Source organism: Cydia pomonella, chromosome 10, assembly GCF_033807575.1.
Source record: "Cydia pomonella isolate Wapato2018A chromosome 10, ilCydPomo1, whole genome shotgun sequence".
Taxonomy (NCBI): Eukaryota; Metazoa; Arthropoda; class Insecta; order Lepidoptera; family Tortricidae; genus Cydia; species Cydia pomonella.
This window is the reverse complement of record NC_084712.1, coordinates 10,161,544-10,179,203: the sequence shown is the minus strand read 5'-3', so window position 1 is coordinate 10,179,203 and position 17,660 is coordinate 10,161,544. Positions and strand designations below refer to the sequence as shown.

The 17,660-nt window shown below is 39.6% G+C and overlaps 2 protein-coding genes across 2 annotated transcripts in view; both read left to right on the top strand.

Annotated features, from left to right (window-relative positions):
- LOC133522058 (histone-lysine N-methyltransferase SETMAR-like) overlaps positions 1-17,660 on the top strand; it is a 105,966-nt gene that overhangs the window by 74,940 nt on the left and 13,366 nt on the right. The window lies entirely within an intron of this gene.
- LOC133521751 (uncharacterized) lies at positions 9,843-17,025 on the top strand. The gene is made up of 2 exons (XM_061856820.1): positions 9,843-11,041; positions 11,185-17,025. Exon 2 carries the CDS (start codon positions 11,590-11,592, stop codon positions 17,023-17,025), a length of 5,436 nt encoding a protein of 1,811 aa, XP_061712804.1. The 5' UTR covers positions 9,843-11,041; positions 11,185-11,589.

The following is a 17,660-nucleotide window of genomic DNA, read 5'->3' as shown; positions in this document are numbered from 1 at the left end:
ATTATGTCTCGTAACTCGTAATTTTTGCAACTTTGTAGTACATTGCTGCTCGGTAAATTTTCATATATGTATAATATAATCACGGGGTCATAAATATGTGTAACTTAAAAAAAATGGTTGTCTGTAAAGTCGGTTTACGGAAGATAATTTTGAGTTATAACGTCATAAGAAAACATTGATGAAAAATTGCATACTTTTATTTATCACTGAATTATCATTATTTTGTATAATACAAAGAAGGAGTTACCATGGAGATCTGTCCACAACGTGGCCGTAATGTTACCATGGAGATCTGTCCACAACGTGACACTTTTTCGTGCATGCTACCGGTTTTCATCAATTTATAAGACGTTATCACGTCAAAAAAAACTTAAGTATTACATGGATGAATTCTATATCTGGTTTAATTTATTACCCGTATTAAGTTTACACACTGTATACAAGCATTTGCCGGTGCAGCGTATTGCGAGGACAGTCAATTGTAGCACAATTAAAACGGAGTATTATAAAACGCGCTGCAGACCGTTAGCGTAGCGTCGGTTGCGATAAACGATCATTAAGTCCTCCCAGAGTGCGGCTGTTAACTATATCTGCCCGTTACAGCCCCGTTACTGGTGCAAACATAATTATGAACGCAATATATTCGGGTAAATAAAAAGTAATTTTGTTTTGGTAGAAGGCTGGTTTTAGCAACTCACTCGGTTTACCTCCGATAGACCGGAAAACTATACATATATATAACGGGTTTAGAATGGAACGTTGTTCGTAGGTATGTGTTTCATCAATCATTTTTACCTGTAAGAAACAAAAAAGTAAAAATATGTGTCGAAAGATGGCAGTAAATGTACTGTAGCTACAAAATTTTCTTTGACAATACACCTCTATTTCAAATTATCTTTGCTTTAGGTAAGGCAACAGAGTATAGGATTTACAAATTACTTCTGTTCGTGGTCACGTCAGTTCCAGGTTTTTTGCATTCACTCGTAAAATTTGGAACAGACGAGAATGCTTCCCACATAATATTCAAAATAAAAACCAAAAACCTAACAGGCGCTGGTGCGTCGGGCGACCACGAGCGGAAAAACAAACGACTGTCGTAGGCACAGGAAATGTTTTGGTCATTGTGGGCAGCACCACAACATAATAAACACATGCAGTGTTTACAAGTTTTTTAACAAACACTTTGTTTAGGCTCTGCATACAAAAGCTGCAAAATATAATTGCTAGAAGTGAATTTGATAAAAGAACAAATTAGATAATAGTTAATTGTTTGACAAGGAGCAAAGCTGTTGTTTAACTGCTCGTGCTAATATTGATCAAGCAAAAGATTCCAAAATGTAAATCCAAATGTACAGAAAAAACAAAGACAATATATTTAATTAATATTATTTTTTTACACTTACTAAAACCTATTAATAAATTAATAACCTATCTATACATTCAATAATATTGTAGGACGTAAAATGTCTACCCCATTCGCAAGGTACGCCGCTAAAATTGTAGTCAGTTTTACTACTCCATCCAGCACGAGAAAAACGTTAAAATATCGAATATTTTAATAATAAAATTTCAAATTCTCATCCTTATATCCTAGGAAAAGAGTTACTTTTGGAAAGTAAAGAACAAATAAGATACGCCTATGTGAAAGTGAGTATTTTAAATAGAATTTGCGGCTAGCCATTTAAGGCGTGAGTTCTTGAGGCGATAAAAACATTTTTAATTTTGTTACAGTTGTCTAGTGTTCATGTTTTACATTCACTTAATTACTAAAAACCAGTTCTTTAAATGTTTTGTGTATCATGAGAATCTTTTCATAAAATAAAGGCTGTCATTAATTTAAAGTAAGATCCGTGGTCTCGGCCGGAATATAATTCTGGTGAATTTTTACTTTTAACCATTTTATTGTACGCGCTTGCATCTCCTTTACAAATCCCTAGGGCTAGGTTCACACGGCGTTATTTTTTTCCGTATGTCGTATACCGGATTTTATCGAAACCGTAGAAACAGCAAAATTTGTATGGCAACTTCAAAATCGTTCACACGGCTAGACGTCTTTCCCGCATACACCCCGTGTGTACGGTTTTGAAAGTTGCGATTACGGTATAGCGAGAGAGATAGTGCTGCCATCTATACTACTAGTGAACAAATCAAATGACTTTATGATTTTATTATTTGTATTTTTAGGTAGTTAAACTACTATATGTATTTATTTATTTGGGAAACATACAGCACCACAGTGTTTTATTTTGCCTCTGTTTTGACCACCTTTGTTTTATGGTATAACTTTATGCTTTTATTTACTGTAAAGCCAGCGGTCAAATTTCCAGTTGCAAATATTGTAAAATGTTCATCATAGAATTTTTCAAAGCTAAGGTCAATGACCTCGGGAAAACTTATTTTTATTTATATTTCATTAAGTTATTATACCTACAGCTTTAATATTTTTATACTCGTTTCAAACGAATTAAATACAAGGCTTCTAAAAATTACAGCTTTGTACGATCGATATCTTAGGCGAAAAAAAAATTTACTTAAATTTACGTACTCGTAGATATAGTTATATAATAATCCAGTTAGAGGGTGTTCAAAGGATGTATTCAATACAGCGAATTGTATTCAGGTATATTATTGCTATTCGGAATATATTCAATAATTCTAACTAAGGAAAAATCTTAAAAGCCATAAAAGAAAGCAGCAGAAGTATTTCAGTTTATTTCCCATACAAACATGCTAAAGGGTCCCCATCCCCAGCAAGCTCGGTTCTCCATACAAACGTAGTTACGCTCTCATTTTAAAACAACTAGCCACTCACTTGCTTCATATTTTTCAGTGACTTCTATTATTATAATAAAATAAGGGTGACAGCTGGCAACTACAGTTACCAAAAGCAAGTGAGTGGCTAGCTAATTGCTCCCAAACTTCGTACTTACAATAGGATAAGTAGTAGCCTCAGATACCATAGTTAAAAACATATTTTTTTTACAGCGATACAGCGAATTTAAGATTTTCATACAAAACTTGTTTTTGTTGTATTTCGTTTCTTTTGTTGGTGGAGCAATATAAACTAATTTCAGCCCTAGATATATTTCACTTCATGTCATTGTATGTGCAAAGTTTCAATACAATCCAACACGTAGTTTTAAAATGAGAACGAAATTCCGCTTGTATGGGAAGGTGTAATCCGGCCGAGCTTGCTGCGGACTCTTTAATGTTGTCAACATGTCTCCTTCATTAGAGACCATATTTAATAAAATCTCCTACATAATTTACTTGTTTGTAAATTTCTATGTCAACGTGCGGGTCATGCGACCCAGTTTTGTATCTACAGCGCTAACTTATAATAAGATTATCTTCAACCAAACCAACAAAGGAATTTTCAAAGGATTATTAGAGAATTTGTCCTTAACTTCACTTCTAAATTTTGGTATGCTGAATTTAAATGATATCTCTTCGAGAAACACATGAGGGTGTATTGACTCTAGTTAGATAATTCAAACGAAACAACTCATGTACTGTTACTCATAAAGTATATTTAATAAAACCGCCAAGTGTGAGTTGGACTCGTGCTCAGACATTTATCTACTATTTATCAGTCCGGCTAGCAGGTGTATTCCCCATCTGCGCGCGATCACGCGGGGCACGCACAGATTGGAATGACTTTGTGAGTAGCGCTTATTCCCATTTGTGCCCGGCGGGCTCCATACATCCTACGCGACTTCAAGCATGGACACGCGCGCGAGAACGCAACTCATGCTAGATGGTTTCTGATGCTAGGTGGTTTCTGATTTATTTTAACAAAGTTGTACTCTTCAACTTCAAAGTATAGTTACTAAATCGGACATGTGGGGTATCATATGAAAGAGCTTGAGTTGTACATTGTATACTTCTGTACGAGTATATCAAAGCCTCCTGCCTCGCAAATAAAATGCTCATTTGTAAGAAAATTAAACGGCTGACGTTTAATATCAATTAATTTTGACAATGACGTACATTGTTTTGTAGCTAGTTTGTCTCTATCTCTACTCATAATTAAAAGATATTTGCTTCTACGAGTATGAAGAGTAATATGCGTGTTAATTTAACCCTCGGTGAGCGAGTTAAATTAAAGGGGCCTACTGATTAACAGTCCGCCGGGCGGCATCGGCGTGTCAGTTAGAACAAAGTTAATCAGCGCGGCCTTTAAGGCAAACTCAAATGCTGACCAGTTTTTGAAAAGAAAGAAAGAAAGAAAATACATTTATTTATGACAAAAGAGACACGGATGACAAAAAAGATGTTGACAATACAATGAATTAACATTTAATTTAGATTAGTTTTTACCATTTTGTTTTATTATATGCTGTATGATTCCCATTAAATGTTACATTTAGCGCAAAATGCCATAAAAGGGTCACAACCCAGCATGTAGCTGGCAAAGCCAGCGCTGTTCTTCCGTTGTGACCCAGGAGTACGCCGTTCTACGACGTATGTTTTATTAAATAATTTATGCAAACTTTTTTGATATCCCAACGATCCCGGTCAAGTTTATACACCCTTTTTAGTATTCCGTAGTCAACTAGGACCCTTATAATTTTCCTGTCTGTGTGTCCGTCTGTTTGTTCGCGACTTTAGTCCGTAATCGTTAGTGCTAGAAAGCTGCAATTTGACATGTATATATAAAAAAAAAATTGTATCTCCCCTGCAAGAAAAGTAGGGGTGATTTTTCTATCGCTTCAACTCTATGGTGTGAGGTGTCGTTGGGTAGGTCTTTTAAAACTAATAAGCAGGGCCCGTACTTTTCATGCCGTTGACGCAAAAATGACGTAATTTAACATACAGGGAGCTACTACAAATTTAGATAACTTACTTATTGATGGGTATCATAATAAATACTTGTTACGTGAATAAAAGCTTGTTACGATGTTAAAAACCAAAAATATGTATTATTTCATAAATTAATAATCTATTATTTATTTGTGTGACAATAAAATGAAAGTCAGTTAGACGTTTCTATACTGATTGTCAAGTATATGTATCAGTTACCTAAAGAGGTTGAGAAATGATTACTTATTACGAAAATACTAATTGAAATCATACTCTATGTAGCGTGACATCATTTTTCTGTCAACGGCATGAAATGTACGGGCTCTAACTAATAAGGGTCTTCCAAAACCATGTTTTGCTAAATATAATACTGAAATAATCGCTCAGACATGATAATTTAATGATTATTTTGATTATTATGAATCATGAATTTATTATTTAAGTTAAACATGTAATTCCAATTTAATATTGGCATTGTAAATATTTTATTATAATAAGTTAGATTCTGTTTTATAAATTATGTTTGTTTTGGTCATTGTTGTTAATTTATATTTCTTTTTGTGTAATTTTTGCATGCCAGTTGCTGGTAAAATGTGTGATTCGTGATTCCTGTGTTTCATGTAAATAACTTAAGTACCTACCACATTTTAAGCAGAATATATGATTTGATTGATAGAAAGAAATAAAAAAATGTGTATGTAACTCGACTTGGACCGGTTAACAGGGACAGACTTAGACGTTGATTACTAACATAATTACTACCTATGAGAACTGTGGATCATATCAAATTGTTTATAGAATAGAATATTTTTGTGTTATTTTATAATAAAATAATAAAATAAATGAATATTATAGGACATTACTACACAAATTGATTAAGTCCCACAGTAAGCTCAATAAGGCTTGTATTGAGGGTACTAGACAACGATATATATTATATAATATATAAATATTTATAAATACTTAATACATAGAAAACACCCATGACTCAGGAACAAATATCCATGCTCATCACACGAATAAATGCCCTTACCAGGATTTGAACCCTGGGACCATCAGCTTCGTAGGCAGGGTCACTTACTCACGAGGCCAAACCGGTCGTCAATTTAAGTATTCTGTATTTTAAGTAGAGACACTAGTATATCACAATTTAACAGCTCCTAGGATAGGCTTTATACGCTCTTAGGATCCTGCATTTTGTTGCGTCTTAAAGACCCTGATAGTATGTATAATTTACGGACGGACGGACTTTAATTATGGGGCCACTTACTGTTTACTTTACATTGGATACATCATACCGATAGTATAGACAACCAAATTAGCTTAAACCCTAAATGGAGCAAAAATTATTAAATAAAGTCTGTGACCGCCAGCATAGTACAGACACACCATATAAATAAAAAATAAAAATCATTTTTGATTTTTTTATTTAGGTATCAAAATTGCAGCTTATTACATAGTAGAAGAGTATTACATTTTTAGGAGTATTCTATTGTTAGATAGTCTAGAAATAGTGTCCTGAGCCCTAAACTAGGTAAACTTGTCTTATAGGGATCAGGGAATAAACTTCTCCTATTTTCTAGCAATGCAGCAAAGGTTGGTTGGGTACACGAATCTATATATTAGATACTCATATCGCTTACTTATATACGTATACAATATCAGTTTTTGTTTGTGACATTTTTTTTTAATAGTTTAGCAAGATAATACTTGCTAACCCGTATTATATATGTTTATATATATTAACTATTGGACTATTACTATTAGTACAGAAATCGTTATAGTGCATGTGCGCGCGACACATCTACGCATCAAGGTGTGTGTGTAAGTTCTTTATGGCAGTCCGTTGAAAATCCGTTGAAGTAACACATGACCAACGTGGTTGAAAAACCATTTGCTCTTTACTTTTTAGTAACTTGACAAACACACTGGCATTTTGAAACTTTCCCACAGAAACTAAAGTAGAACTGGAATTCTGTCAATCTATAGAAAATCTAGAGCGTATCCATTCTGTATGAAATACTATTACTTGTTCTGTGGCACCAGAGAGGAAAACGACAGTAAGAGACTTCAGTTTAACTCTTTGAAATTGAACTGCATTTGATAAAAAGTAGTATAATTTCTTCACAATTCACAGGAACGTTCTCTTGGGCGTTGATACGACTGCAATTCAAAAGCGGAATTTCATTACCGTCGCTCCAAAGACTGTCTGGCTGGAAATATTTATTGCTGCTTTTTTCATGTCAATAGTCCATGTTTCATTCTAAGTATTTTATTGTGAAATAAATTCAAAATAATTTTGAAAATATTTTTTTCCGTTTTGGAACGTTGCGTAATCGAAATATTAGACATGAACAGATGATTCTTCTAGGATTTACAACTTATTATCTCATCTGTGGAGAATAAACATGGCCACTTATGCGTATCTGTGGAACCCGATTTTGGTCGTCCACTCGGTCCCACAGACAAGCTTTCTAGTGTCAAGTAATTTACGAAAATCTGGGGGCACGGTAGTGCCCCCGCCAAGACGAGCAAAGCGAAGCGCAAGGGCACTACCTACCTTTTCTCGAAGCGCTTCGCCGTTTTTTTGAACTCTCATAACTTGGGTTGAATTATTACCAGATAAACAAAATTCTCGTGATAAAATGTCAATAGTGGAATTCAAAGGTATGTGTGAAGCATCCTAATCCGCATTGGGCTAGCGTGGGGACTATAGCCCGAGGCCTCTCGAGAGGAGGCCTGTGGGACGTAGATAGGCTGAATTATTATTATTATTATTATTTTAGTAGACTTATTAAGCATAAAAACCTAACCTCTTAACCCTCTCCTAACGTTAAGTGCAATAACTAATTTTAAAATCACATTTAATTGTGTGACATATTGTATGAGATAATGGTAAACATTAATAGTACATTACGATTCAAGTGCGAAAAATATGGGTTGGCTGGCCGGATTGCCTGAAGTGGTGAAGGAATTTATGGGCCATTTTTGGGATTTAATTAGAAATTAGAAAGATTTTAAATAAGGTTTACAAACTAAATTGTGTGATATATCGAATTAAATTAAATTAGTTTAAAAAATGTGTCATTATCCGGACTCGCACTTGGCCGGGTTTTTTTTATCTTGGCGACTATTATCGTTATATTTTCCTAGTGAATATGTTGACTATTTTGTTGTTATAATTTAAGTTAGTTCGAACCAATTACCGGCCTCGACTCCGCCGGAGTTTCTTGGAACTTACCGCATGAACATTATGAACAATTCTTTAATATTTACCTACCAATCGCCTTTCGATATTGGAAAACATAGTGAAAACCGGACAAAACTTTGCTAAACGCAAATGTGGAATTAAATACAACAGGTACCTATTTTATTAAAGTTATTGCAGCTAATTCTAGAATAGATATTTAACGACTACATTAAGCCGGATTTGTTTTTCAAGGAATCCATAAAATACATACCTAATACATTTTGTATTTGGTCATTATTATTACTATCTTGGCGTAGTATAACAGTAATTGTGGCGTCAGTAATGGCACAATATTTGCGGTGCAAAACTTGTTAAAAAATTCGAACACTGTATAGTCCAGTATTTTTAACAATTTAATTTTCAAGGGCATTCTATTTTTAATTATGGGATATGAATTCGATCTCGATTAGATGTGGGTCGAATCTGTCTGTCTGTTGTAATTAAAAGTGACGTTTTTGGTTGAAGAAATGTGGATGAATCCAGATTAAATTCACATCCTATAATTAAGACAAGATTACGCCTTATTGGCACCTATACCAGTAGTGTTTAACAAGAATTCCGTTTCTTAAAGATTATTTATATTATTTCGTAGCAAGATAGGAGGGGCCTTTGTTTTTAAGCATTCGCAAACGTCGGAGAATCAAACAATGTTTTGTACTTTTTAACGTTTTCCTCCCGTCGTTTCAATTCCGTCTTTTTTCTTTGAGCTGCAGTTCGGCTTTGAACAACTAAGTATTTTAAAATGCTAAGATGGATCCCAGGGAATACAGAAGACGAAGTTTGAATCAACTCGACTCGAATTGAAGGAAGTAAATATTCTACTCTCTTTGAAGAACAACTTATTCAAATATACTACCTTTTAAGAAACCATGACATGGATTGGTTAAAACAACACAATATCATATTTTTTGCATAGAATCGTTTATTGCATATCACTTTACATACAAGCATGAATGGAATGGAACATATAGGTAAACATGTGTCACTCTGTAAGGGCACAGCAATATAAGAGGGCTACAAGTAGTCGATTAGGTTCAAATTATTTCGCACATTTGATTAAATTAATATTACACATACATTCACACATGATTATTTGATTGTATTATATATAAAAAATCCTTACATAAGCAAAGCACAGTAATATTTTCATTTACTAACTTCATCGAAATATTCATTAACATTATAGATTGATAGATAGATAGAATACTCTTTATTGGTGTCGCGCCAAGCGCGATGTAAGTTGGTAAGTGGTATCAACTAGGTTACTACTTTGTCATGTGGCAACACTGACTGCTCGGATGACAGTTCCGATGGCGGAAAAAGCACGATGGCGCCATTGGGAAGAACAAAATGAAGGTACGTGCATGAGGCGTGGAATGGCGCTGGGTGTGCTGAGAAATTAAGTACTCGGTGTGCCTCCACGCGGTAACGGGAGCCTGCCCTGGTGAGTGTTTATACACATATTTACGCTTATATAATCGACATCCTAGCTGCATGGGAGTGGAACAAGGGGGTTGACCAACGGTCCTTGGTTAACGTAGTTTCACTAAGGTGTAGTCCAATCTTGAGGTGTATGTACCTAGACAACAAGGACATTGGACAGGGAAGCCCGTAGCTTCATGGAGTGTGTACCGGAAGCACACAGGCAAAGCATGTAGTACGGTCGGTTATGAGTTGGAGTACAAGGGCCGGGTCTAGGGGGCAGGCTTATGGAGGACCCCGTGGGGGCATCGCCCCCACGTCCAGGTGGTGTGTAGGACACCAGGGTACTAGTCGGTAGTACCTAGTCTGGAGGCGAACCGATCGTACGGATGAGTCACTCTGGATAGGCCAGTAGACTAGACTCTCATATTGATGCGTGCGATGCCAACTCTGAAGTAAATGTACTGTACATGTAACAGTGTGGTCGAAGGTGACCCCCTTCTCCTACTCTCATGTGGCATGGTATTATATGTATTGATGATGTGATATATATTTTGTTGCCCAAGCGAATTTATACCCGTTTGGATTCAGGCACTTGTGTTACACAAGGTGGGTATAGAAGGCGCGACAAAATTGGTGGAGATGATCTGAGATTTTAGATGATGGGAAGCCAGATTAAGTTTGGCTATTCCATCTGTAGATCACTTTGAAGGGCCTTGTAGCGGAGATTGTCAAATTAAGTTTTGAATTGTTTGAGCTCAAGGTACCCGGTTGGCGTATTTTCTTTTGAAAATACGTACGAAATTAATTATTATTACTTTCACAGCATGCGACGAGTTTATTAAAGAATTAAAACGGAATGTTGTTTCAATCCCGTAGTACTAATTTAACCTTTATTTCGTTTTTGTGGTAAAAGGGTGCACCCTAGGCTAGATTAAGTATTGGGCTACATTAAAATATTACCTAACTGTTATGATTATACACTCGATCGTTGTTGTGTAATTGTTATTTTAAGATATATTCATAAGGTATTTTTGTTATGTTGGCTATCATACCTTTTATATAGATGGTATTAGATAATTGTTCCTTTTTTACCTTATCTATGTCCTTAAGCGTACGTTCGGATTTCATCATTTTATTTTTAGTGATAGACGAACGAGCGTGGTATAGAATGTCAGATGAAGGGTAACTATAAATTACCTTTTATCCAATAGATTACTTATGGTAATTTATATTTCTTATTCGCGTTTAATGAGATTTACTATTTGGTAAATTTACCGGTAAGTCAAACAATCTTCCGGACATGAATGAGAATCGGAACGCACCACTGCACACTGGCAATCCTAGCAAGACCCAACGTCAAGAAAAAAAACAACGAGGAAAAAACAGAAATTTCGCGGTATTCAAAGTTACTCGAGCGACTTGAGCGAGTGGCGTCTTCAAGTTTCTTGCTTAAGCTTATCATTAAGTGTATTAGGCAGTTGATAAATCACAGTGTTGTGGGGATTGCGGTCTCAGTTCTGGTACAGGGAATCATTTCCAAAGCGAGTTGCAGCACAATTGCAGGTACGAATAAGTTGTAATGTAGTTGGTTAAGCCGCCATGGCGCCGTCGGCCTCTCGGCGACAAAGTTTATCTTAGAATTATCAACAAATATGTTAGGTCGTTTTGTAAAATGTGGTCATTTTGGTATTCTGTGTACATTACAGCTGCACCAAGAAGCAGGGAATGTACCTGGCCGGTTCGAGACGTGTTTTGTGATACGTAGCATACGCGTGTTCATTCCACCGCCCGGAACGAAAAAAAAGAATAAGTTGTTTACTTGTACGGCAGCACGGTTTCCTGGGTGAGTTTAAACCATGAATACGTAAAGATGTATGTTATTTGTTGGGAACATTCGACGTGAAATCCCTGGAAAAAACAACATTAGGCTGAAGAAAGTAATGGGAAGCACGGTAGTGCCTCCGCCAAGACGAATACTACCTACATTTTTGAATTACATAGTATTTTGTAGAATTCCGGCGTTGAGTAGCCGCGGATATCGCCATAATGGTTATTTATACGCCAAACTAGTGTAGGCTAACTAACTCTGTTAATTATTTTCAGCTGGCATCATGGCAAGTTTATACAGTCGGGTTAAGCTGCGCCATGAAAAGTTACTAACGGTGACTGCGGACTCTCAGGCCCTCTGGGAGCAATTGCAAGCAGACGGAGTTGTCAGTGAAGACAAGTTCACGGCACTCCACTTAAAATTGAAACAGTGCTTGGGGACCTTTGAGAAGGAGATATTTCAATATTTAAGTGTGGTGCCGGATGCAGACGTGGTTAGCATGACACAGGATCAACTCAAGGCCGAAGATATATTGACAGAACTGGAAATTGCATGGCAGATTAACAAGAGGCGAAGTGGAGCTGTCAATAAGTCAAAGCTACCCGAGTTGAGCCTGCCAACCTTCTCCGGCGATAAGCTGAAATGGTGCGAATTTTGGGACCGATTTGCTGCCAATGTAGACCAGAGACAGTTACAGGAATCAGAGAAACTTATGTACCTCCTGAGCTGCCTAAAAGGTGCAGCTCTTGAAACAGTTTCAGGAATGGCAGCTACCAACGCAAACTACTCGGTTGCAGTGGATACTTTGAAGCAACGTTATGGGTCAACTGACACTTTAATAGACGCACATTATACAGCACTCAACCAACTTCAAAAGGCAGACCATACTAGTGCCAGCTGCCGGAGTGTTCTGGATAGTGTTGAGCGAAATCTCAGGGTGTTGGAGAAGCTCGGGGAACCAGTTGGAGGCAACCACTTAAGAGCGCTGGTATTATCAAAGTTCCCAGAAAGGGTGATCCATGAGCACCACCTCATAGGTGAAGGTACTGACTTGAAGGCCATCAGAAATAATTTAGACCGCATAATCACGGCAATGGAGAAGTCAGCAGCTACAGTAGTACAAACTCCAGAGACCATTGCCGTGCCTGGTAGTAGCACAACTGAGGCACTGCAAGTCCGTACAGAGGTAAGGTCTTTGAGTAGCCGGAAGCGGAAACATGCGGGAAATGCTGGTGCAGGTGCACCACCTTCAAAGCGACCAAAAAGGGCATGCTTGTTTTGCAATCTGAAAGGACATGCTAGCAGGGACTGTCGGAAATACAGTACAGTTGAAGCTCGTCAGAAGCAAGTGACAGGAAGGTGTCTACACTGCCTTCGACGCAATCATACAACATCATCCTGCAAGCGCAAGATTGCTTGCTTCCGCTGTAAAGGAGACCACCTGCTCATATTCTGTCCCAATCCGGCCTCAGATGGTGAGGAACATGATATTTTAGAGAAGCACTCTTTAAAATCCTTGTGTGCTACTTCTAACAAACACACCTTTTTGCAGACCGCAGTGGCAACTCTTCAAAATCCTCTAACTAAGAAAAGTAGCAAAGGCAGAATCTTCTTAGACTGCGGTAGTCAGCGGAGTTACATTACTCTAGCAGCTGCAAAAAAGTTAGGCCTGCCTACCCTCCAGGAAGACCTGCTACTCATATTCACCTTCGGAGCTTCTGAACCTCGGGAGACGTCGACCCCCTCAACAACAGTCAACATCCTGACGAAACGCAATGTCACCAAGCAGTTTACGGTGAACGTCGTACCAAGAATCACAGACAGAGTTCCGGTGACATCCTTCAAGTATCCTGGAGTCGATATTGTTGCTGATGATGAGACAGTTGGAGAGGTTGTTGATGTACTCATCGGAAATGATTTCTTTGGTGCTATCCTCAGAGAAAGAAAGATCCAGGTGTCGGAAGATTTTTGGTTATTGGATACTGATTTTGGATGGGTGCCTACAGGGAAGCTTACATCTGAAGAAAGAAGCGAGGTCCTCTCAGTGGTCACATATTGTCAGTGTCACACTCCTAGCTGTCCGTATTTCAGTGAGCCAGATCTGCCTTTAAGAAACATAGATGTAAGGTTCTTATGGTCATTAGAGAACCTAGGGATCACAGACTCACCAAAGGCTACGAGACAAGAAGAAGCAGTTCGTCACTTCAATGAGACTGTGCAATATCAGGAAGGCCGGTACTTAGTAAAATGGCCCTGGATTGAGTACCCACCAGAATTGCCATCAAATTTTGGATTGGCCTTAGGTCGATTGAAGAGTAACGTGAAGAGACTGGACTTGCAGTTAATTAAGGAGTACGACTCGATCTTGAGGGAACAACTGGATCTAGGAATTATAGAAGTCGTTACGAGAGGGTCAGAATTGAACGGAGACCACCCAATTCACTACCTCGCCCACCATATCGTGAAACAAGATGGCGCCAAGGGGAGGATAGTATACGACGCTAGTGCCAAAAGTACTGGACAGAAAAGCCTCAATGAGTGCCTTTACAGCGGACCTTCTATGTTAGAAGACCTAACTGCATTACTTTTGAAGTTCCGAACAAAGAAGTATGGCATACTGGCTGATGTAGAGAAGGCTTTCCTACAAGTAGCACTTCAAGAGGATGATCGCGATGTCACAAGGTTCCTCTGGTTAAAGGACACGACCAAGGAAGTGACTGAGGATAACCTACTGTATCTGAGGTTCTGCAGAGTACCTTTTGGAGTTGTTGCTAGTCCATTCTTACTGACAGCAACGATCCGACACTACATAAGCCAGTCAAACAAGGCCTTGCTGAAACAAGTCGCTGACAAGTGCTATGTGGATAACCTAGTGACTGGAGCTGATACCTTGCAGGAAGCTAAGCAGATCTATGACCAAGCAAGAACGGTGTTTGAACAACTGTCTATGAATATGAGGGACTGGATATCAAACAATCAGAGCTTCATGGATATGATACCAGAACATCATAGGTCAGTCAAACATGGACTGGTCAAAGTGCTTGGACTTATGTGGAATGTCGAAGAAGATACGCTGAAACTGAATTTGACTGAGGACCACTTCAGCACAGATCCTCCGATAAACACAAAGAGAAAAGTTCTTCGGGCTCTAGCACGTGTGTATGACCCCTGTGGCTTTGTATGCCCACTCATGTTGTCAATGAAGCTGATCTTCCAGGATATCTGTGAAAAGAAATGTAAATGGGATACAGAACTACCTATGGAGTTGACACAGTCTGTGAAAATTGTCATGGAAGGTCTGAAATCCATAGTGGACACAGAGGTGCCTAGGTACCTTGGTACAGATGTCTCAAGGAGTGACCTTAAGTACCACTTGCACTGTTTCACAGATGCTTCCAAAGACGCTTATGCTGCCGTTATCTACCTTAAAGTGATTGAAGATGGACAAGGAAAATCAGTCTCTCTGTTGATGGCAAAATCGCACGTGTCACAGACCAAAGACAAGGACGAATTAAAAATTCCTAAATTGGAACTACTAGGATTTCTGATAGGAAGCAGACTCCTGAAATACGTAAGGAACCATCTTGATCTTGATATTGAGAAAGAATATTTGTGGTCAGATAGTTTGGTTGTACTTAGTTGGATGAGGTCAAACAAACTGCTTCCACCCTTTGTCGCCAACAGAGTGAACGAAATCAAGCGTGACCACCCTAACACAGAGATGTTCTACGTTCACACAAAAGCAAATCCTGCTGATATTGCTACGCGTCCAGAACTGTTTGAAGAGAAAAGGCAACTTTGGTTTAACGGACCAGAGTTTCTCATTAATAAAGAATCCTGCTGGCCCCAAAATAGACTCTACGAGGCACATCAGAACCTTCTGTCTGTTGGGGAGGTCCTGGGTGACAACCCAGGTGAGCTGACACAGGAAGTATCCATTGGTGAGGTTGCAGACCAGAGTAAGACCCCCGAGCAAGGAAGTCCCAGTGATCCCGTTGAACCAATGGAAACCCAGGATTCGAGCATACCTACAGAGAGTGGTGAATATCATACTGATGGAAGCATGGAACTCGACAATCCTGCCGATGAAGGAGGTATCCAGCAGCAGACCATTGTGGCCAAAATAGTGTCCGAGATAAAAGATCTACAGAGGAAGCACTTCCAAGAAGAACTAAATGGCAAAAGAACACATTTAGCACGAAACTTAGATCTCTTTGTTGATGTAGACGGCTTTCTTAGGTGCCGTGGGCGTATGGCGAACACCACCTGGAGCTATGACATGAAGTATCCGATACTACTGCCAAAAAATTCCGAGTTCACTGACAGAATCATAAAGGAGACGCATGAGCGTAACTACCACGTCGGTGCTCCACACACACTGAGTATCATCAGGGAACGGTATTGGATACCCCAAGGGAAAGCCCAGGTAATGAAGGTGTTAAAGCGATGTACCCAGTGTGTAAAACACGGCGGCGGTCCGTATCGTTTACCAGCCACACCGGCGCTGCCTCCAGAACGAGTAAATTATAGCAGACCCTTCACTTTCACTGGTGTGGACTATCTGGGACCGCTATTTGTGAGTACCCAGACTGGTAAAGAGAAACGATGGGTAGCCTTATTCACGTGTTTGACAGTAAGAGCGATACATCTTGAAATCGTGAAGGACCTTTCGGCAGAAGAATGTCTCCTAGCCTTGCGACGATTTATAGCTGCTAGAAACAAGCCACAACGAATGTACTCGGATAATGCGACTTGTTTTAAGTTAGTCGCTGAAATGGTACAACAGCCATACTGCATTAAGAATGACATCCAGTGGAAATTCATATGTCAACTAGCACCGTGGCATGGAGGGTTTTACGAGCGGCTAGTGGCCTTGGTGAAGCATTGCCTTAAAAGAACCCTAGAAAAACACCTTCTCAATGATACCAGGCTACTGACAGTGATAAAGGAAGTGGAAACAGTACTGAATTCAAGACCACTGGCAAGAGTTGGTACAGAAGTGGAACATGTCCTCTGCCCGGCAGATTTCATAAGCCTAGGACAATGTTTGACCATGAGACCATCTGCCGTGGATATTCCGACTTGTAACACTGCTACAAAGAGCGACCTGTTTGAGAGCTGGAAGAGAGGATGCAATATCCTAGAAGAATTTAAGAGGATGTTCGTCAAGCAGTATCTTGCTAGCCTGAGAGAAAGGTACAACAACTCTCCCAAGCAGCCTAGAGTTAAATCTCATCGATCACCACAAGTAGGCGACCTTGTACAGGTTAAATCGGACCTCAAGAACAGAAACCTCTGGAAAGTGGGGAAGATCCACGAGCTGATCAGGGGAAGTGATGGTGAATGTAGAGTAGCGAGGGTCAAGGTTGACGATTCTTCCTTGACACGTTCCATTGGCCATCTCTACCCGCTGGAGGTAGATGACGAGACGCCTGTGGTAGAACCGGTAGCGGCAGACGCGACTGAGATGGAAGAGGACAGCGGGGAGTTGGATGCTCCAAACAGTTCAAATCCTCATACACCTGCACTTGATGAACGGCCGGATGTCGACGTGGATACTCTGGCTGGATGTGACATGACCAGTAACAATGAAGTACCACCACCACCAGAGGAGCAGCCAGAAGAAAGAGGCGTTGGCAGAATCAAGCGGATCGCAGCCATTCGCGCCAGGGATAAAATCCTGGAGTGGACGCGACACCTGCTTGCCTTGCTACAGTAACCTTCCTTGTTCTGGGGAGTGTCGCGCCAAGCGCGATGTAAGTTGGTAAGTGGTATCAACTAGGTTACTACTTTGTCATGTGGCAACACTGACTGCTCGGATGACAGTTCCGATGGCGGAAAAAGCACGATGGCGCCATTGGGAAGAACAAAATGAAGGTACGTGCATGAGGCGTGGAATGGCGCTGGGTGTGCTGAGAAATTAAGTACTCAGTGTGCCTCCACGCGGTAACGGGAGCCTGCCCTGGTGAGTGTTTATACACATATTTACGCTTATATAATCGACATCCTAGCTGCATGGGAGTGGAACAAGGGGGTTGACCAACGGTCCTTGGTTAACGTAGTTTCACTAAGGTGTAGTCCAATCTTGAGGTGTATGTACCTAGACAACAAGGACATTGGACAGGGAAGCCCGTAGCTTCATGGAGTGTGTACCGGAAGCACACAGGCAAAGCATGTAGTACGGTCGGTTATGAGTTGGAGTACAAGGGCCGGGTCTAGGGGGCAGGCTTATGGAGGACCCCGTGGGGGCATCGCCCCCACGTCCAGGTGGTGTGTAGGACACCAGGGTACTAGTCGGTAGTACCTAGTCTGGAGGCGAACCGATCGTACGGATGAGTCACTCTGGATAGGCCA

Excerpts from the sequence above, each read along its gene's own strand:
- LOC133521751 (XM_061856820.1), top strand. The coding sequence starts at position 11,590 with ATGGCAAGTTTATACAGTCGGGTTAAGCTGCGCCATGAAAAGTTACTA.